Source organism: Oncorhynchus kisutch, linkage group LG21, assembly GCF_002021735.2.
Source record: "Oncorhynchus kisutch isolate 150728-3 linkage group LG21, Okis_V2, whole genome shotgun sequence".
NCBI classification, from domain to species: Eukaryota; Metazoa; Chordata; class Actinopteri; order Salmoniformes; family Salmonidae; genus Oncorhynchus; species Oncorhynchus kisutch.
The window spans coordinates 32,333,815-32,356,044 of NC_034194.2; the positions used below are offsets into that span (position 1 = coordinate 32,333,815).

Here is a 22,230-nt window from a genome sequence, read left to right on the forward strand (position 1 = left end):
GTTGCCTCCATCATTCTTAAATGGAAGAAGTTTGGAACCAACAAGACTCTTCCTAGAGCTGGCCGCCCGGCCAAACTGAGCAATCGGGGAGAAGGGCCTTGGTCAGGGAGCTGACCAAGAACCCGAAGGTCACTCTGACAGAGCTCCAGAGTTCCTCTGTGGAGATGGGAAAACCTTCCAGAAAGACAACCATCTCTGCAGCACTCCAACAATCAGGCCTTTGGTAGAGTGGCCAGACGGAAGCCACTCCTCGGTAAAAGGCACATGACAGCCCGCTTGGAGTTTGCCAAAAGGTACCTAAAGAACTCTCAGACCATGAGAAACAAGATTCTCTGGTCTGATGAAACCAAGATTGAACTCTTTGGCCTGAATGCCAAGTGTCCCTTCTGGAGGAAACCTGGCACCATCCCTATGGTGAAGCATGGTGGTGGCAGCATCATGCTATCGGGATGTTTTTCAGCGGCAGGGACTGGGAGACTAGTCAGGATCGAGGGAAAGATGAACAGAGAAATAACAGAGATCCTTGATGGAAACTTGTTCCAGAGCACTCAGGACCTCTGACTGGGGGAAAAGTTCACCTTCCAACAGGACAACAACCCTAAGCACACAGCCAAGACAACGCAGGAGTGGCTTCAGGGCAAGTCTCTGAATGTCCTTGAGTGGCCCAGCCAGAGCCCAGACTTGAACCCAATCATACATATCTGGAGACCTGAAAATAGCTGTGCAGCGACACTCCACATCCAAACTGACAGAGCTTGAGAGGATCTGCAGAGAAGAATGGGAGAATCTCCCAAAATACAGGTGTGCCAAGCTTGTAGCGTCATATCCAAGAAGACTTGAGGCTGTAATCACCGTAATCGATGGTTCAACAAAGTACTGAGTAAAGGGTCTGAATCCTTATGTAAATGTACTGTTTCCGTTTTTATTTTTTTATTTTATACATTTCCAAAAATGTCTAAAAACCTGTTTTTGCTTTGTCATTATGGAGCATTTTGTGTAGATTGATGAGGGCAAAATAACTATTTAATCAATTTTAGAATAAGGCTGTAACATAACAAAATGTGGAAAAAGTTTCAGTTTCTCATATGAAGTAAGGCTTGTAATAATCTCTTATATTTTCAATAGTATAGCATAGAGCTAGAGTTAAACCCAGAAATACTAGACTATAAAGACGAAGGTATTTTATGTGTTAAGGGCTCACTTGTAAAAGAGAACTGGGTCTCAAGGTGAACTTCCCTGTGTAAATGAAGTTAAAATAAAATAAGGTAACATATCCTTCATAAATACATTTCATCAAGTGCTCACTTGGAGTAGGGGTGAAGTTGTTTAGTCTTAGCCTTCTTGGAGAGTCCAACCCTGATGGGACGTGTGCATGTTTTAAGAGGCTCCAATCTTTTTGGTTGCTCAGGCTTTCCTGGGGGCAAGGAGACAAGAACAAATACATTATTTAGTACTGTACTTATGTGTGTGAACAGACTACCACCTGCTGCATACAGTACAGTGTAGTGTACAATATCTAGGCCTCCAATTAACAGGCCAGATATGTTAGAGAGCTGCTGTCGATAGCATGATGCTCCAAGAGCTGTAAAAGGCCTCAGTGAATAAATAAATAACTCCAATTACTGAAACGCCTTACTTCAACTAAAACCTTTTACAACCTGCTGATTTTTAACCAAATACTCCCCTCAGAGTGGGAATGTGTAACCCACTTTGGTTTAACTGGTCCAGGCATGGGAGAATCATGAACGCAGGAGACCACAGCTTGCATTTCTCATCTGCTCCTTGCCCCCTGGAGTGATCTGTCGACACAATCCAATAATAATACCGTCATGTTAAGGCAGGATTACTCTGTTCATGTTTTGATAAGCTATCACTGTCCCCACAACAACAACAAAACAGTTTTTTCTATGGCTGTGTTTTAATTCTATTGTTGCATATAATTTTGGAACCTGTATTGATAGTCTGCAAATTGACAACAAGAAAGAAAAAAAACACCATCCGATAGGTGTCGGATTGATGCAATAAAAATAAAAATACAAACTACTCAGTTAACATTCTTGCTAGGGTTACATCAAAAAACTTGTTTTCTGAGACATCTTTATGCAAGACATTTATCTAGAGAGTGAAGTATCAGACCAAGGCCTTTTGTTCAATGTCGAATCACACCAACCTTTGTGCTTGACTGAAGAGTACATGGAGTCCTCTCCCTCTGTGCTGTGATGGCAGCATTCAAGAGGCACCTCCTGCTCGCAGTCAAGGCCCCCAGTGGTACATGTAGTTTCTGGTTCTGCTTGATATGTTTTCAGACCGTGGTCACCATCTCCCATTGATGTGCTTCCACGTGGTTCGTCTTCCACTGCAACCTGGCTGCTTGGACGGTCACTACTGCTCCGCCTATTAAAGGGATAGTTCGGGATATGAAGGAAGTTCATAAGGAGGTCGTTTCGTGTGCCAGCTGATCCCGAAGACTTCCGGTCTTTGTGCTAACGCTAGTTAGAATTGGCTCGCAAAACTACCTCTATCTTTCTTCATACTGGATGCAGATACATAAAAATGGCATCCTGGAGTTCACCTGACTCTGGGGAAGTACATAAGAAGCTTAATTGCCAAAATCCAAAAGTATCCCTTTAATCCCCAAAGGGAAATGAGTTAGTCACACAGTAACCATAATAAAAACAATAGAAACACTCACGTCATTAAATCAGTGTTGTCCTCCTCAGCCCCAGGGTCCCTAACGCTGCACTGTTCAGACGTTGCTCTTTTGGATGATTGATAACCTGCCTCGTCACTGATCTCGAAAAACAAACTGAGCTCTTCCATGACCATGTCGAACCTCTCCTTTATTTCAAACTCTGGGAAGTCATGGGTTTCAGAGACCGGATGGATGTTTTTGTCAGAGGTGAGAGTTGGGAGTTTTGCCTGAGGGGGAGAATCAAACTGGGAAGTTTCACAGAAAAGAATAGAAGACTGGCAAGGCATTTCTGGACTCAATGATGGAGAGATTTGGGGTGAGATAAAGCCGGGGACAGGAACTTCATTAAACTTGGTGTTTTCACAGTGAAAAAATCCCTTCTCAGCTTCTTCTTGGCACTGGTCCTCTTCTTCCTCTGCTATGTCCTCTTCGTCACTCTCTCCTGAGTGCATAGTGCCACCAGCACTGTGGTGTTGGAACTCAGTTTTAAACGTTCGACTGGGCGAGCTGCTGAGGAGAGGGCTGTGCTCCAGGCCATTGGTGTCAAGGGGACAGAGCTGGATCTTTTCAAATGTGTCAAACGCAGCTGGCACACAGTCAGAGAGAATGTGTGCCGCAGATGGCATGACTGAGACTGATCGGTCCTCCTCTCGGTCCCGTACTGTGTCATCCTCTGGGTTAGAATCTGATCCTGGGACGACAGCATCGTTGGGTACTGAGGTGAAAGGGACCACATGATTATTTTCAATCTTGAGTAGTGCTTCAGTTCCGTCGGTGTGATCAACTGCTGGATCCTCCTTGGCAGCCTGCAAGAGAACAGTTCCAGGTGTAGCTTCTGCAGGAAGGTGGAGTATTGGTAGGTTGGCAATTTTGGGCGAGTTGTTGATCCACTCACCAGTCATCGCACCTATGACCCCTGTGCTTAGCATGTCACATCGAGGTATCATTCCAAGTTCCTGGTTCACTGAATCGACATGCAGGTCAGTTTCTGTAACACTGTCACCGTTTTCCTCCATTATCCCATCCAGAACTGCGTACTCAGATGGAAAACTAACAGTCTCAAGTGTCTTTAGATAGTCTTTAATGGTAGAAACCTGGCCAGCTGGGTCCCATTCCTCACAAAGGTGTTTTGCTGTGTCAGAACTTACTTTGCATCCCTCTTCAGCATCATAACTCTCTTCATGGCCAGGAGTGCTGCTGAGAAGTGGCTCCCAATGATGGATCCCATGGATGCTTGTGTCATGTTCCTCCGTTGTGCAGCTGCACTGTTCCACCAATAACTGACAGGTGTCTTCATATTCACCTTTGAGTTGTGTTCCATTTTGAGCATCAAAATGTAAAGACAGCTCCAAAGTAGCATTCCTGACATATTCAGCAGTTCTCAAGAGGAAATCTTCTGGTTGTGGTGGGTGGAGAGGAGACGTGGTATATTCTGGTTGTGGTGGATGAAGAGGAGACGTAGTATATTCTGGTTGTGGTGGGTGGAGAGGAGACGTGGTATCTGGTTGTGGTGGGTGGAGAGGAGACGTGGTATATTCTGGTTGTGGTGGATGAAGAGGAGACTTGGTATATTCTGGTTGTGGTGGGTGGAGAGGAGACGTGGTATATTCTGGTTGTGGTGGGTGGAGAGGAGACGTGGTATATTCTGGTTGTGGTGGATGAAGAGGAGACTTGGTATATTCTGGTTGTGGTGGGTGGAGAGGAGACGTGGTATATTCTGGTTGTGGTGGGTGGAGAGGAGACGTGGTATATTCTGGTTGTGGTGGGTGGAGAGGAGACGTGGTATATTCTGGTTGTGGTGGGTGGAGAGGAGACGTGGTATATTCTGGTTGTGGTGGGTGGAGAGGAGACGTGGTATATTCTGGTTGTGGTGGGTGGAGAGGAGACATCGTTTCTAGAGCCACTCCGTTGATGTCAGAGATAACTGAATGATCGGTTACACTTGCTATCTTGTTGCGATTAACATCAGCTGGCTTTTGACTGAGGTGTGTTGAAACCGACAGTTTCTGTGATGTGTTGTGATCAACACCCAGTTCACACAAGGTTTCAACTGTCACAGTGCCAACAGCGTGCCCTAATGTTTGTTCACGGAGATCCTCATGCTTAAGACCCATATTGATCTCAGCCCCATCACTCAGTACAGGTTTGTCTAATACCGTATAACAAGTGACAATGGAGCCATCTACATATTCAACTACTGTCTCAGCTGCGGCAGAGCTGTCATTATGCATGAAGTACTCCTTGTTAACTTGGGCTTTTGCTTCTCTATCGCAGACATCTGCATTTTCTCTGGCTACATATCCCTCATATTTTTTCACTCCTGTAAAGTTCCCAAAAGGTTCAGTTTCAGCATGAGAGCCAGATGACACGCAGCCCTCTCTGTAATCACTGGGTAATGGGTAATGCCTGGCCTCTTTCTCACAGCAGATACTTTGATTGAATCCATGTTTATCCTCATTCTGAATCTGGTGATTATTTTCACCTTCAGTAGATCCTTTGATGAAGCCCATACAGTAAATGGCTGAATTCAGAGCCAGGCTTTCACAGGTGTAATCAGATTCTTCAGTACAGTCACTCACACTTGAGCTGTGGTCGGTTCCTGGGAGGCGGCTTTCACCATTTTGTTCAGTCACTGCTTCTTCATCTGCTGAGGGACTAGTACCGGTGAGACTGCATTTGAGTGATTTCCCAGGCTGATTGAAATCATGACTTGAGGATGTATCAGTTGTTCTGTCATCAGAAGAGTGAGACTTTGCTGACACACACCCTGCTTCATTTCTAGAGTGAAAGCTATAAGAAGAGGTGCCTGTTTCACTAAGTGGATCATGTTGCTCATCTAGCCCTTGACATAGACCTTGAGAGTCTCCATCTGTACTGTGAGGACTGATTATATATGAACCTGCGCATGTCTGATTATCTCCGAGAGCTGTACTCTCCTCTTTTCCCATTTCTTCACAATGAAATCCTGTCCCTGTGTATTTGAGATATTCATGGTCAGATTCAACTCTATGTGTTTCGTCCTCCTGAAGAATAGGCCTATTCTGCAGTGATGTGACACCATCGTTGTTCCGGAAACTCAATGGTTCTGGGAATTTGAAATGGGTTTTGCAACTGTGTTTGTTTGTTATTGTGCAATCTGTCCTTAGTCGTTTAGGAGACAATGGAGCGGTATCTTCCTCAATGGGAAAACAGACATCTTGTGTGTGTTGATCCATTCCTTTTTTTATCCACTACACCTAAAACAAATACAGATTTACTTTCAACCTATATTTATTCCAGAGAGAACACATTGAGTAAGATATGTTGTTTATAAAGTGTGTATGGCATATCAAAGATGCAATTCATTTGAGAAACACACTTATAGACTGTTGAGCTAATGATTACATAATTAAAAGCAAAGGAAATCTTTTGTAGCTTCTTATTTCAATATGGTTGATAATTTACATATAGGCTTACAATACATGCAATACATTTGGCCAGCTAAATGAATACAACATTACTGTATGATTTGATAGTAACTGTACAGCTGAAGACGGAAGTTTACATACACCTTAGCCAAATACATTTAATCTCAGTTTTTCACAATTCCTGACATTTAATTCTAGTAAAATAATTGAATAATAGGAGAGTGATTTATTTCAGCTTTAATTTCTTTCATCAAATTCCCAGTGGGTCAGAAGTTTACATACACTCAATTACTATTTGGTAGCATTGCCTTTAAATTGTTTAACTTGAGTCAAACTTTTCGGGAAAAGTTTTGAATTTTGATCCATTCTCCTGACAGAGCTCAGGTTTGTAGGCCTCCTTGCTCGCACACACGTTTTCAGTTCTGCCTACAAATTGTCTATAGGATTGAGGTCAGGGCTTTGTGATGGCCACTCCACAATACCTTGACTTTGTTTTCCTTAAGCCATTTTGTCACAACTTTGTAAGTATGCTTGGGGTCATTGTCCATTTGGAAGTCCCATTTGCGACCAAGCTTTAACTTCCTGACTGATGTCTTGAGATGTTGCTTCAATATATCCACATAATTTTCCGTTCTCATGATGCCAACTATTTTGTGCAGTGCTCCAGTCCCTCCTGCAGCAAACCACGCCTACAACATGATGCTGCCACCCCCATGCTTCACAGTTGGGATGTGTTCTTCAGCTTGCAAGCCTTTTCCTCCAAACATAACAATGGTCATTATGGTCAAACAGTTCTATTTTTGTTTCATCAGACATTTCTCCAAAAAGTGCGATCTTTGTCACCGTGTGCAGTTGCAAACCGTAATCTGGCTTTTTATGGTGGTTTTGGAGCAGTGGCTTCTTCATTGCTGAGCGGCCTTTCAGGTTGTCAATATAGGACTTGTTTTACTGTGGATATAGATACTTTTGTACCCGTTTCCTCCAGCATCTTCACAAGGTACTTTGCTGTTGTTCTGTGATTGATTTGCACTTTTCTCACCAAAGTACCTTCATCTCTAGGAGACAGAACGTGTCTCCTTCCTGAGCGGTATGACAGCTGAGTGGTTTCGTGGTGTTTATACTTTCGTACTATTGTTTGTACAGATGAACGTGGTACCTTCAGGCGTTTGGAAATTGCTCCCAAGGATGAACCAGACTTGTGGAGGTCTTGGCTGATTTCTTTAGATTTTCCCATAATGTCAAGCAAAGAGGCACTGAGTTTGAAGGTAGGCCTTGAAATACATCCATAGGTACACCTCCAATTGACTCAAATTATGTCAATTAGCATATCAGAATCTTCTAAAGCCATGACATCATTTTCTGGAATTTTCCAAGCTGTTTAAAGGCACATCAACTTTGTGTATGTAAACTTTTCACCCACTGGAATCTGTCTATAAACAATTGTTGGAAAAATTACTTGTGTCATGCACAAAGTAGATGTCCTAACCGACTTGCCAAAACTATTGTTTGTTAACAAGAAATTTGTGGAGTGGTTGAAAAACGAGTTTTAATATGTCCAACCTAAGCGTATGTAAACTTCCGACTTCAACTGTATACTTCTTTCAGCATTTATTACCAACTGCTGAAAATGGAGCTTTGCACCCTGAAAATACATCAAAGCAGTAGTTTATTCCTATGACTTACCTTTCAGTGAAACCAAATCTCAACAGATGAAAGGTACTTCAGCAAAAACCTTCAAAGCAAAATATATAATCATCAGTTACTGGATTTTAATACTGTAGCACTGAATAAACAAACGGTCCATATACATAATATATGTTTACATAACATTACAGCAGGTGAGAAACGGTTTGAATATGTAACCAATGTAAATTGTATGTGTCTGATTTCCATTAGTGATGAGTCTTTCGTGAACAAACTGCTCTATTTGAACGGATCATTTTGGTGAATGTCGGGAACCGAATCGCATCGATGAAAGAGGCGTTAATTTGGCTCCCTGATTTGCATAGTGCTACTACTTTTTGAGCTCAAAACAATATTTTTCTGCAACTAAGTTACAAAATAATTATCCTCACTTCAGAAACAATAAATTGTGCGGAAAGTGCGTCAATCTGGTCCACACATAAACAATAGCTGACCATCTAATAATTTGGCCAGGTAAAATTGTATTTGAATTTCATGATCTGACATGATGGTATTTACATCGGAGATTTGCAATTTGTTCATGGTTCTAGTTAGATTTTAACCATTTTCAACGAAGAGCTGTTTGGGAGCCAAAGGAGCCGGCTCACCGAAAAGACTCGGAATGCCCATCACTAATTTCCATTTGCTATTGTACAGTCGTGGCCAAATGTTTTGAGAATGACACAAATATACATTTCCACAAAGTTGGCTGATTCAGTGTCTTTAGATATTTTTATTAGATGTTACTATGGAATACTGAAGTATAATTACAAGCATTTCATAAGTGTCAAAGGCTTTTATTGACAATTACATGAAGTTGATGCAAAGAGTCAATATTTGTAGTGTTGACACTTCTATTTCAAGACCTCTGCAATCCACCCTGGCATGCTGTCAATGAACTTCTGGGCCATTGAATTCTGACTGATGGCAGCCCATTCTTGCATAATCAATGCTTGGAGTTTGTCAGAATTTGTGGGTTAAAAAATATAGATGTTTTGTTCCCCGAGCCACTTAGTTATCACTTTTGCCTTTTGGCAAGGAGCTCCATCATGCTGGAAAAGGCATTGTTCGTCACCAAACTGTTCCTGGATGGTTGGGAGAAGTTGCTCTGGGAGGATGTGTTCGTACCATTCTTTATTCATGGCTGTGCTCTTAGGCAAAATTGTGAGTGAGCCCAATCCCTTGGCTGAGAAGCAACCCCACACACGAATGGTCTCAGGATGCTTTACTGTTGGCATGACACAGGACTGATGGTAGCGCTCACTTTGTCTTCTCCGGACAAGCTTTTTCCGGATGCCCCCAAAAATTGGAAAGGGGATTCAACAGAGAAAATTACTTTACCCCAGTCCTCAGCAGTCCAATCTCTGTACCTTTTGCAGAATATCAGTCTGTCCCTGATGTTTTTCCTGGAGAGAAGTGGCTTCTTTGCTGCCCTTCTTGACACCAGGCCATCCTCAAAGTCTTCGCCTCACTGTGCATGCAGATGCACTCACACCTGCCTGCTGCCATTACTGAGCAAGTTCTGTACTGGTGGTGCCTGGCGCTTGCTGGACTTTCTTGGGCACCCTGAAGCCTTCTTCACAACAATTGAACCGCTCTCCTTGAAGTTCTTGATGATCTGATAAATGGTTGATTTAGGTGCAATCTTACTGGCAGCAATATCCTTGCCTGTGAAGCCTTTTTAGTGCAAAGCAATGATGACGGCACGTGTTTCCTTGCAGGTAACCATGGTTGACAGAGGAAGAACAATGATTCCAAGCACCACCCTCCTTTTGAAGCTCCCAGTCTGTTATTGAAACTCAATCAGCGTGATTGAGTGATCTCCAGCGTTGTCCTCGTCAATACCCACACCTGTGTTAACGAGAGAATCACTGACATGATGTCAGCTAGTCCGTTTGTGGCAGGGCTGAAATGCAGTGGAAATGTTTTGGGGGGATTCAGTTCATTTGCATGGTAAAGAGGGACTTTGCAATTCATCTGATCACTCTTCAGAACATTCTGGAGTATAAGCAAATTGCCATCATACAAACTGAGGCAGCAGACTTTGTGAAAATGTATATTTGTGTCATTCTCAAAACTTTTGGCCACAACTGTACCTTCTGAATTGAATTAAAAACCATATGAATAGGCTGCCACCACAAGCACATCATTTTATTATTGAACAAAAGTCCCTGCTTTGTATTGGTTCAAAATCTAAATATATACAAAATGAAGAGCCGTTTTAGATGGATTCAGATAATAATGTAATTATTGACATCCCTGAACTTTATGAAAATAATAGCTAGCAAGCCTAGCTAGCTAACTAGCAAACTTTAGTTACCCTACCAACCAAACTAGCTAGCTCGTAATATTGTAGATGTGTATAGTTTGTAAAAATACAAGTGGCTACCTACAATAATAGCGTTTTCACAACCCGACACTTATTTGATGACTTACCAGAGAAACCTTTTACAGATTCAAAACAAAGTAACTAGCTACAGTTAGCTAGTTAGCCATTTATTTTGTAGCGAAACTGGACGCTGTGGTCTGTGCGGTACTGATGCTGCTGCCACCACCAGCTGTGTTGCTGTTTGGCGCGAAATGCCACTTGCGCGTGCGTGAGGCAACGAAGGTAAGTAAAAACCTTGGCGCCAGATATGCTGTAAGAATAGATAATCAGCCTAATTTTTGGTAGTGGCAGGCTTTAAAAAAAATAAGCATAAAGAGATGCTTTGTTACATTATCAGTCGGTATTTTTTGACTGTTCAAATGCTGTTGTTCCCTTTGAAAGTAGGACTGATTTGATAGTAATGGCAGAATATAAACAATAGGCATAATAACAGATTGATAGCATGTAGTAGACCTACCCCTACCACCAGGATCTGGGGAATGTACTTTGATATTAATATATTTTTCAATTTATATTCCTATCATAGGCTATATATGTTGACAACGACCCTCATGAGACTGCACATTTAATCCACATAAAAATCATTCTACTTCACAGATAGCATAGGTGCAGTAGAAGGCGTATTCATTTCCTCATGCGCAAACTCAAAAAACACCCCACCAAAACAGTGGTCCATTGCATGCCTGGCATCAACCACTCTGTGTGAGGGCGACAGGGAGAGAGAGAGTCGTGATACACACGGTCTGACGCTGCGCTTCATTGTGTCCTCAGCGAGCGCGTGTGTGTGTGCGTGTGGACGGTCCTACTTACTTGCAGAACCCTTGGAACTGCATTTTCGACGAGGCTCATTTCTTCCCAAGAAAACGTCACCACAAGCCTCGACAAGACGTTTGACTAATAGTCTCTGTCCGCACATATAACCTACTCTGAAGAAGAGAGCAAAGACCAGTTAACTTCGCACTCTTGCAAGGTAAATATGTTTTTTATTTATTGTGGATTACAGTAAAATGCATAGTGAAACTTTCCCTCTATTCATTATGATTTGTAAAGATAATCTTTATAAGTCATTGCTAGATACATTATACTACAGACTAATACAGTTGTATTAATTAATTAGGTTAGGCTAGATGTAATTTTACATTGGGGAAGCATATCTCAATCTTCTTAAGAGGCTATATCATAATGGATCAACAGCAGGACTGCAAATCATATAATATATTTATTAAGAGAATACAGAAAACAATAATGTCAGTTATGGCTCTTTGTTTCCCAAACAAATAGCCTGGTACTGAATGGGGCGGGAGTGGTTTAGCCTACTTCACTGGTGGATTTTTCAAAAACAAAAGTATCAAGAGTAGCCTACAACTAGAAAAAGACTACATGTCAATAGATACAGTTAATGTGTGGTGTTGTTTTCATTCATTTTCCAAATGCAATATATGACATTTTAAAATGCAGTTGTAATGTGGCATTTTCCTCTGAGCTTTCTTTCCTCTGTTGTGGTTCTGATGTAGTGCTTAGGGGATGCTGCCTCGCTTCTGGCACGTTTGTATGCGCTCACCCTGACTGGGCTCGCGCTGGCTTGGCTGCAAGGATGGAACCATTTGATTTGCCGGGCGATGCTAGTTTAGAAACAAATGCATGCGTGGCATGGTGAAATAATGATAGAAATAATCCCAAAACTGAAAACGGACTTTTAAATGTAGATTTGTTTTATATCGTATGTCCTTTCATCTTAGACTGATATATTTTCTTAAAACCATGCTCTTTGTTGTGGTAGTGCTAAGAAATCATGATTGCAAGATTTGCAGTGCATATTAAACATGTCATCGATAGTGCTTGTATGTATAGATCTGAGCATGTGTTAATGTATGTTGTACTTTGCTGGATTTTGACTCTCAAGGTCATTCTCTATTGGAAAATGATGGAAAAGGGACATGCTGTTACATAATGTGGCTGGTCAGTGTACAGAGAGAGGAGGACTATTAGTTCATATTAGAGAATCAGCTGATGACTATACTTTGGTTAGTGGAGTTTAGCCAGTAACTAAAAGGTTGCTGGTTTGAATCCCTGAGTTGACTAGGTAAGAAATCTGCCAATGTGCCCTTGAGCAAGGCACGTAACCATAATTGCTCCTGTAAGTCTCTCTGGATAAGAGCGTCTGCTAAATTACCAAAATGTACCAAGAGATCCTTAGAAACATGTACTGTATGTATCTATTTGGCCCTGTCTCAGTGTACTGAGTGGATGACAGCATGCTGCCCTCTGCAATGCACTGCAGACAGACTTCTTTGTGACCGAGTGGCACTATCTGGGTCTTTTGTCATCACTAACACGACTGCAGCAGTAGATTCAGACTCAGATTTTCCTGGAATTAGTCATTGTCAAGTCAAAGCATTTCCTTTTGGGGTGGCAGGTAGCCTAGTGGTTGAGCTTTGGGCCAGTAACCGAAAGGTGGCTGGATCCAATCCCCGAGCTGACAAGCTAAAAATCTGTCGTTCTGCCCCTGAACAAGACAGTTAACCCACTGTTCCTCGGTAGGCCATCATTGTAAATAAGAATTTGTTCTTAACTGACTTGCAATTTCCATGTTTTATTCTTCACATGATCTCTTCTCCTTCACATCATTACATTTAAATTTTAGTCATTTAGCAGACTTACAGGAGCTCAAGAGCACATCGACAGATTTTTCACCTAGTCGACGATTCAAACTTGAGACCTTTCGGTTACTGGCTCAATGATCTTAACCACTAGGCTACCTGCCGCCCCATCTCTTCTACTCCTCCCTCCATTCACCTTTACATTGCATTTAACACCCATATACTTTGGTTAGTGGAGTTTAGCCAGTAACCAAAAGGTTTCTGGTTTGAATCCCTGAGTTGACTAGGTAAGAAATCTGCCAATGTGCCCTTGAGCATCTGATGATGATGCTGCTGCTCTGAAATGGACCTGTAGGGAAGCAATACAGACATTTTCATCATCAGCGTAAAGCCTACTCTGCCGCCTAAGTCTCTTGACAACGGTGCTGTGTTCGAGTGCTATGCAAAACATGAGACTGGGGCATACAGGTGCACCTCTTGGAGCAGTCTGTACTCTGCTCCTCCACCATTGTGTGAATGGAAGATCTTTTAAAGTGTCACACCTCTGAGTGGAGTAGCCCGGTAGTGGATTATACATGCTCATCATTGCTCACATGGGACTGATCTGTCTGGTGCTGCTGCTGCTGTCTTGAGGCCCATAGTTCATTGAGAGTGACGGCACGTATTGTGACAAGGAAAATGTCACCAGTTTATATGTCTCAGAACATAGGCTACTGCTTACTTCGAGAACACAGCACCATCTATCCCTGGATGTTTGCCTTATGGGTAACTCTATGCTAACAACAACACAACTTCTTCTGGAGATATGCTTTGACTATCACTGTCAACATGTTCACTGGTTTGCTGCAATGCTGGGTCAGGAGAATGATCATCTTGTGTTTTCTTACACTGCTAGGCTACTACCTTTGCATGTTCATACCATGGTCCTCTGTGTGTGTGTGTATGTAAGTGTGTGTGTTCATAGTGTGGTCCTGTGTGTGTTCATAGCATGGTTGTGTGTGTGTGTGTGTGTGTGTGTGTGTGTGTGTGTGTGTGTGTGTGTGTGTGTGTGTGTGTGTGTGTGTGTGTGTGTGTGTGTGTGTGTGTGTTCATAGTGTGGTCCTGTGTGTGTGTGTTCATAGTGTGGTCGTGTGTGTGTGTTCATAGTGTGGTCGTGTGTGTGTGTTCATAGTGTGGTCCTGTGTGTGTGTGTGTGTGTGTGTTCAGTCCTCTTGTGCTCTAGTTAATAAGGATCCAGAGATAATTGACATTAGAGGCATGGAGACAGTAATGGCTGGATGGAAATGAGAACTATCCCCCCCAGCCTTTACTAGGCCTATACCATGGCCAGATTTATAGCCCACTGAGCTAAAGCATAGCCATGGTTACTCATCATGAGAACACAGTTCTCCAAACTACCTCCACTACTTTGGGTACTCAGAAGAGTTGATATCTGTTCATTTTGATGATTTGTCATTAGAGTACAATCTCATTCCATGACATGAAAGTTCCAGAAATAGAGTAAGTGGAATGTCTTCTTCAGTTATTCTAAGAACCACAAGAAGAACATGATAGAGTTGTTTTGGGGGAAGGCAATCAGTATGTGCTTGTCAGAACTGCAAATGTGTCCATGACATAAAAAATGTCAAGGGGTCTGGTGATGGTCCTTTGATGTAGCCTAACAATCGCTACCTTGGCGTTCACTGAAGCCTTGTCCGTTGAGGCTAAGAATCACTTGGGTCAGCATTAAATAGAATATATTACAGTAATTCATTCACATTATACACACTGAACAAAAATATTAACGCAACATGCAACAATTAAAACAACTTTAATTAGTTACAGTTGATACAAGGAAATCAGTCAATATTAAATAAATTCATTAGGCCCTAATCTATGGATTTTACATGACTGGAATACAGTTATGCATCTGTTAGTCACAGATACCTTTTTTAAAAAAGGTAGGGGCGTGGATCAGAAAACCAGTTAGTATCTAGTGTTAGCTTTTTGTGCTTATGGAACATTTCTTGTATCTTTTATTTCAGCTCATGAAACATGGGACCAACTCTTTACATGTTGCGTTTATATTTTTGTTCAGTGTAATTAACTCTCTCGTTCTGGCTCATGCTGCTTCCTCAGTACAATGAAAGAGTATGGGACATGGAACAGAGGATTTGTATCATAGCTACCTCACTCACTACAATGAAAAGTGTATGAGACTTGACATCAGGGTTGTTTTGCCCCGCTCGTCAGTGCGAGCCAAGGCGCAGGTGATAGTGAGTGTACCCTCTATATCTCAAGGGAATAGGCCATTGTACGCTGAGGTAATCTCCAAGGACAAAGAGCATCTATCTACTGCACTCCATAGATCAGAGAGGCTGACATCCAGTTAATTTATCAGGCAATCTGAGGCCTCGCCTTGCACTAGGCTAGGTATTCTATTGGTGATGTCACACCATTGTTATTCAGTTTTGTTCTGTGGCTAGCTCGCAATCTCTATCATTGTTTTTGGTGATGGCAATGTGATTGTGATTGTCTCGCATTGGGTTTTACCTCTAAACCATTAAATTAAATTAAATAATTTTTCATTCTGAACTCTGTGTTATTAAGCGTTCGGTGTTGGATGAATAATCATTTTTTCTGTGGTTGTTTTCCCCTTAGCATAGACAAAGTTAAAATGCTGCCTGTAATTAAATCATCATCCGCAATGTATTATCTTATAGAGAATACTCTTCTTCATATCTGTGATAATTCAATCAGAAACAATAGAATTGACCCTTTAAAGTGCTAGTCGTTTGTTTGCTATAGGATGCACCTAATTAATTGATATGGCCTTTCCGATGGTATCATATAATCTCTCATTGTTTAATACGAGCAGAATTAATTTTAGCTCTTTCCCCCTTTTACATGAATCTAGCGTACTAAGAATTACACAACCATTACACATTGACAATAAAATCTCCAGATTTCAGATCTGCTTTCTCTGCTCGGGACCTTTTGTGATTCAGTGAGAGCATTGGTGACTAGTGAGAGGGGCCAGATTTTCTAAATGGTAAAAGTCACATTGTAGCATTGGTTCGTTTGCCATGCTCATTATACTAATGACAGGGCGCTTAATGAACTAATCTGGCTGAATTAGAAGCAGTGTGTGTGTGTGTGTGTGTGTGTGTGTGTGTGTGTGTGTGTGTGTGTGTGTGTGTGTGTGTGTGTGTGTGTGTGTGTGTGTGTGTGTGTGTGTGTGTGTGTGTGAAGCAGTGTGAGCCGGGCTGGATACAGAGGCTGGGGTGCAAACACCTGCAGGCTGTGGAGATAGGGCTAAGGCTAAGCAAAGGAGATAGGGCTAAGGCTAAGCAGAGGAGATAGGGCTAAGGCTAAGCAAAGAAGATAGGGCTAAGGCTAAGCAAAGGAGATAGGGCTAAGGCTAAGAAAAGGAGATAGCCCAATCTCCCTTGCCCTAAGGCTAAGCAAGTGGGCCGAAAGGGAAATTAGACACAAAGTCACAATTATGGCATCAGATCACAATAAAACAAACAACCTGGGACACTTAGCCTAACAACCTCAAGGAATTGCTGTTGGATACAGACTCGTTTGCTAGTTCAATCTCCAGTGGTCTGACCTGGTGCCTGTTTGTTGTTGAGTGATTGTAGATACTTAGGTGGAGCAGAAGTGATGGTATATACTTTATTTCCAGCCAACCATGGCTTTATTTTTGTTTTAATTATACAATATGCGTTGGTGTAGCAGCCAGCTAAGGGGAGGTAGGCCACTCCCTAGTGCTCGTAAGATCTATCAATGTGTCAAATGTCTTAAAACATGAGACAATCATCGAAGCTATCCAGGAATATTCTTCGATCATCTGTGTTTTATCATCCCTGGTGTAGCCAAATAGAGACATGGTACAGTGCCTTGCGAAAGTATTCGGCCCCCTTGAACTTTGCGACCTTTTGCCACATTTCAGGCTTCAAACATAAAGATATAAAACTGTATTTTTTTGTGAAGAATCAACAACAAGTGGGACACAATCATGAAGTGGAACGACATTTATTGGATATTTCAAACTTTTTTAACAAATCAAAAACTGAAAAATTGGGCGTGCAAAATTATTCAGCCCCTTTACTTTCAGTGCAGCGAACTCTCTCCAGAAGTTCAGTGAGGATCTCTGAATGATCCAATGTTGACCTAAATGACTAATGATGTGTGTAATCAAGTCTCCGTATAAATGCACCTGCACTGTGATAGTCTCAGAGGTCCGTTAAAAGCGCAGAGAGCATCATGAAGAACAAGGAACACACCAGGCAGGTCCGAGATACTGTTGTGAAGAAGTTTAAAGCCGGATTTGGATACAAAAAGATTTCCCAAGCTTTAAACATCCCAAGGAGCACTGTGCAAGCGATAATATTGAAATGGAAGGAGTATCAGACCACTGCAAATCTACCAAGACCTGGCCGACCCTCTAAACTTTCAGCTCATACAAGGAGAAGACTGATCAGAGATGCAGCCAAGAGGCCCATGATCACTCTGGATGAACTGCAGAGATCTACAGCTGAGGTGGGAGACTCTGTCCATAGGACAACAATCAGTCGTATATTGCACAAATCTGGCCTTTATGGAAGATTGGCAAGAAGAAAGCCATTTCTTAAAGATATCCATAAAAAGTGTCGTTTAAAGTTTGCCACAAGCCACCTGGGAGACACACCAAACATGTGGAAGAAGGTGCTCTGGTCAGATGAAACCAAAATGGAACTTTTTGGCAACAATGCAAAATGTTATGTTTGGCGTAAAAGCAACACAGCTCATCACCCTGAACACACCATCCCCATTGTCAAACATGGTGGTGGCAGCATCATGGTTTGGGCCTGCTTTTCTTCAGCAGGGACAGGGAAGATGGTTAAAATTGATGGGAAGATGGATGGAGCCAAATACAGGACCATTCTGGAAGAAAACCTGATGGAGTCTGCAAAAGACCTGAGACTGGGACGGAGATTTGTCTTCCAACAAGACAATGATCCAAAACATAAAGCAAAATCTACAATGGAATGGTTCAAAAATAAACATATCCAGGTGTTAGAATGGCCAAGTCAAAGTCCAGACCTGAATCCAATCGAGAATCTGTGGAAAGAACTGAAAACTGCTGTTCACAAATGCTCTCCATCCAACCTCACTGAGCTCGAGCTGTTTTGCAAGGAGGAATGGGAAAAAATTTCAGTCTCTCGATGTGCAAAACTGATAGAGACATACCCCAAGCGACTTACAGCTGTAATCGCAGCAAAAGGTGGCGCTACAAATTATTAACTTAAGGGGGCTGAATAATTTTGCACGCCCAATTTTTCCGTTTTTGATTTGTTAAAAAAGTTTGAAATATCCAATAAATGTCGTTCCACTTCATGATTGTGTCCCACTTGTTGTTGATTCTTCACAAAAAAATACAGTTTTATATCTTTATGTTTGAAGCCTGAAATGTGGCAAAAGGTCGCAAAGTTAAAGGGGGCAGAATACTTTCGCAAGGCACTGTATATAAATCCACATATAGTGTTCAACATTATTACTTTGCCCTAAATATCACATAATTCATTGGATTGAGGGGATGTTTTATACATTACAGCTATTTTTAGCTACAGCTGGGTTGAGGTGGTGTTTAGAATATAATTACCCATGCTAGAAAATTCTCCTTTCTTCAATTCAAGCCTGATGAATGACTTTGCTGATACCTTTTAGAGATTTCTGTCACTCTTAGTCCAGACTGCCACGGGTATTTAACCTGTGCTGATAGAAAAAGAATGTGTTCCATTCATTCTTTGTATACTTTCCAAAGTAATCAGGCACCATTCTTTCTTTCCATCCAGACATTCTCAAAGAATAATGTCCCATTACTTTTTCTTCCTCTGACATTCTAAAATAATTCTCCTGCCATTCTTTTACAGATAAAATGGGAGCGAAAAACAGCAAGCTGACCCCAGAGGTGATGGAGGATCTGGTAAAGAGCACAGAATTTAACGAGCACGAGCTGAAACAGTGGTACAAAGGCTTCCTCAAAGACTGCCCCAGTGGACGACTCAATCTGGACGAGTTCCAACAACTCTATGTGAAGGTAGCTACAGAACACTGTCACTCTGCCAACATCTAAATGCACCCTATTCCCTATAAAGTGCCCTACTTTTGGCCAGAGCCCATCAGGATCTCATCAGAAGTAGTGCACTATATAGGGAATAAGGGTGCCATTTTGGATGCACCCTGTCACTTTGCCAACATCTGCACAGACACGGACCCTTTTATCAGCAATATCTCCATATAGTAGAGTAGAGTAAAGTAGAGTAGAGTAGAGTAGAATAGTACACTCATTATTGGTGCGAAAGGCCAATTGGTTTAGCAGTGGATTGAAATACACAAGGATAGATATAGGACCCCCAAGGCTTGGTAGTTGAGGAAGTGATGTCGTACAACATTCTTTCAATTTCTCCACAAGTGAATGTGTTCAAAAACCATACATCTCAATACTCTACAGAAATGTTGAGAACTAGCAGAAATGCAGAGGTTTTGGAGCTTTGTAAGTATAACAGAAGCATATGTCATCGCAGTGGAAAAGCAATCAAAACAACATGATCCTATGGCAAGCTCAATAACAGTACTGTAATTAGTAACGATTACATTACAGTATGTGATATCACTCTCCTGTCTTATTCGTTCCCTCAGCTGTATCCGTTATGTTATTCTTTCCCTCCTGTATCCGGGCAGGAAACTAATCGACGGTGAAGCAACTCAAGAACAACTCAAGAGCACTTTGATTATAATCTCCTTTAATATTTATCTCCTCATCTGTAGAGGGGCTCGGGGAGAAATTATTATTCACAGGCGAGAGGTGAGAAGAATTTTATATTTTCTAGTCCTAAATACAGAGGTTTAATGAAACGTTCAGTTAATTTTATATAGGTAAATGTAATCTTTATAATCTTCTATTTAATTAATTGAAATAAGATTGTTAAGATCTTATAGCTACAGCCATGAATGAATATTGACCATTAATGAAGTATCATGCGTCCTGGAGTGTAGATTTGTTGTTAGTGGATGACAGTGCCTTCAGAAAGTATTCACACCCCTTGACTTTTTCCACATTTTGTTGTTTTACAGCCTGAGATTTTGTGTCACTGGTCTACACACAATACTCAAAGCGGAATTATGTTGTAAGAAATTTGTACAAATTAATGGAAAATGAAAAGCTGAAATGTCTTGAGTCAATAAGTATTCAACCCCTATGTTATTGCAAGCCTAAATATGATAAAAAAATGTGCTTAACAAGTCACATTATTTTTATTTATTTTTATATAACCTTTTTTTTTTTTTATATAATTTTTATATAAAAATTTATTTCATTGTTATTTACAATGACGGCCTACCCCGGTCAAACCCTAACCCCGACGACGCTGGGCCAATTGTGTGCTGCCCTATGGGACTCCCAATCACGGCCGGTTGTGATACAGCCTGGAATCGAACCAGGGTCGGTAGTGACGCCTCTAGCACTTAGATGCAGCGCCTTAATACACATTTTGGTGTGTTGTGTGTATTTGAATCAATTTTGAATTCAGGCTGTAACTGTCACTACATCCGCTGAAGTCGGTTCCGCTCCTTGTTCCGGCGGCGTTCGGCCGTCGACGTCACCGGTCTTCTAGCCATCGCCGATCTACTTTTAATTTTCCATTTGTTTTGTCTTGTTTTCCTGCACACATGGTTTACATTCCCTCATTATTTGATGTGTATTTAACCCTCTGTTCCCCCCATGTCTGTGTGTGGAATTGTTTGTTGTTACGTGTATGTGCACGTCAGACAAGTTTGCGCCGGGTTATGTCAACCCGTATTTGTTTATTGTTCTTAGTGCCGTGTGTCTGTTCACCGTAATAAAGGGGCTCCGTTTGGCTACCCAATTCTGCTCTCCTGTGGCTGACTTCCCTGCAGCCAGTTACGCATTCCTTACAGTAACAAAAGCAAATTTGGAATAAGTCAAAGGGTATGAATACTTTTGAAGGCACTGTATAGCTACTGACATCCTAAGCCTGGTCCGTCCTCTCAGGAAATGCCCCATAATGAAAGATGTTAAACCATGTTAGAGAATATCTAAAGGCATGGCTAGAAATATCAATGCTGCTCTAGGCTGTGTCCCAAATGGCACCTAATTCCCTATCGGTCAAAGTCAAAAGTTGTGCACTATAAAGGGAAAAGGGTGCCATTTTCGGAAGCACACCTAGTCTGCATTAGCTAAGAGGCTTTAGAAAACGCCACAAGACAAAAACACACATTCAAATATCTGTGGTGTTTACCTACATGTACACCCTCGTAACCCCATTTGGGGTTCTTTGTGACAGGCTGACAGAGTGTATGAACATCTACATGCTGGAGACCGTCTTACTATAATTGACAACCAATGCATCGAGTGCACTGTGGGTGAAACTGATGTACCATACAGAGTGGTGTTCCAAAGAGGTTTCAGAGGCTGATGGCTGCTGGCGAGTTAACCTTTTATCACGGCGTCCTATTGTGTTTCCAGGCAACAGGATATCAGTGAAAGGGTTTTATTTAAATCCAAAGGCTCTGATAGTGAGATCATTGATTACCTCACATTAGCTGGACAGACTGTTCCTCTGAAAAGGAATGGTGTGTGTGTGTGTCCCCGCGTTCACTCGTGTGTCCCAATGGGTGTGTGTGTGTGTGCACTCGTGTGTGTGTGCATGCGCCCTCACGTGTGTGTGTGTCCCAATGATGTGCGTGTGTGTGTGAAAGTATGTTCTGTGTGACTTAGGTCATTTCAGTGACTGAGTGAGGGCGCAAAATCGAATCTAATTTTATTGTCGCATGCAGATGTTATTGCGGTGTAATGTAGAGGTCGACCGATTATGATTTTTCAACGCCGATACCGATTATTAGAGGACCAAAAAAAGCCGAAACCGATTAATCGGACGGTTTTTATATATACAGTGCCTTGCGAAAGTATTCGGCCCCCTTGAACTTTGCGACCTTTTGCCACATTTCAGGCTTCAAACATAAAGATATAAAACTGTATTTTTTGTGAAGAATCAACAACAAGTGGGACACAATCATGAAGTGGAACGACATTTATTGGATATTTCAAACTTTTTTAACAAATCAAAAACTGAAAAATTGGGCGTGCAAAATGATTCAGCCCCTTTACTTTCAGTGCAGCAAACTCTCTCCAGAAGTTCAGTGAGGATCTCTGAATGATCCAATGTTGACCTAAATGACTAATGATGATAAATACGATCCACCTGTGTGTAATCAAGTCTCCGTATAAATGCACCTGCGCTGTGATAGTCTCAGAGGTCCGTTAAAAGCGCAGAGAGCATCATGAAGAACAAGGAACACACCAGGCAGGTCCGAGATACTGTTGTGAAGAAGTTTAAAGCCGGATTTGGATACAAAAAGATTTCCCAAGCTTTAAACATCCCAAGGAGCACTGTGCAAGCGATAATATTG

General features: G+C 41.8%; 2 protein-coding genes across 2 annotated transcripts in view; one reads left to right on the forward strand and one right to left on the reverse strand.

The window, feature by feature from the left end:
- Positions 1-1,060: 1,060 nt before the first annotated feature.
- On the reverse strand, positions 1,061-5,915 carry LOC116356178 (uncharacterized). The gene is made up of 4 exons (XM_031800305.1): positions 2,693-5,915; positions 2,171-2,394; positions 1,710-1,799; positions 1,061-1,414 (listed from the first exon to the last, which is right to left on the reverse strand). The coding sequence occupies exons 1-4, from the start codon at positions 5,905-5,907 to the stop codon at positions 1,302-1,304; spliced, it is 3,642 nt and encodes a 1,213-aa protein (XP_031656165.1). The 5' UTR covers positions 5,908-5,915; the 3' UTR covers positions 1,061-1,301.
- Positions 5,916-10,803: 4,888 nt separating this feature from the next.
- LOC109866757 (visinin-like protein 1) overlaps positions 10,804-22,230 on the forward strand; it is a 38,127-nt gene continuing 26,700 nt past the window's right edge. Inside the window, exons 1-2 of the mRNA XM_020455595.2 lie at positions 10,804-11,141; positions 18,672-18,838. Coding sequence (XP_020311184.1) covers positions 18,677-18,838 — 162 coding nt within the window. The 5' untranslated portion in view covers positions 10,804-11,141; positions 18,672-18,676. The remainder of the gene's footprint in view (positions 11,142-18,671; positions 18,839-22,230) is intronic.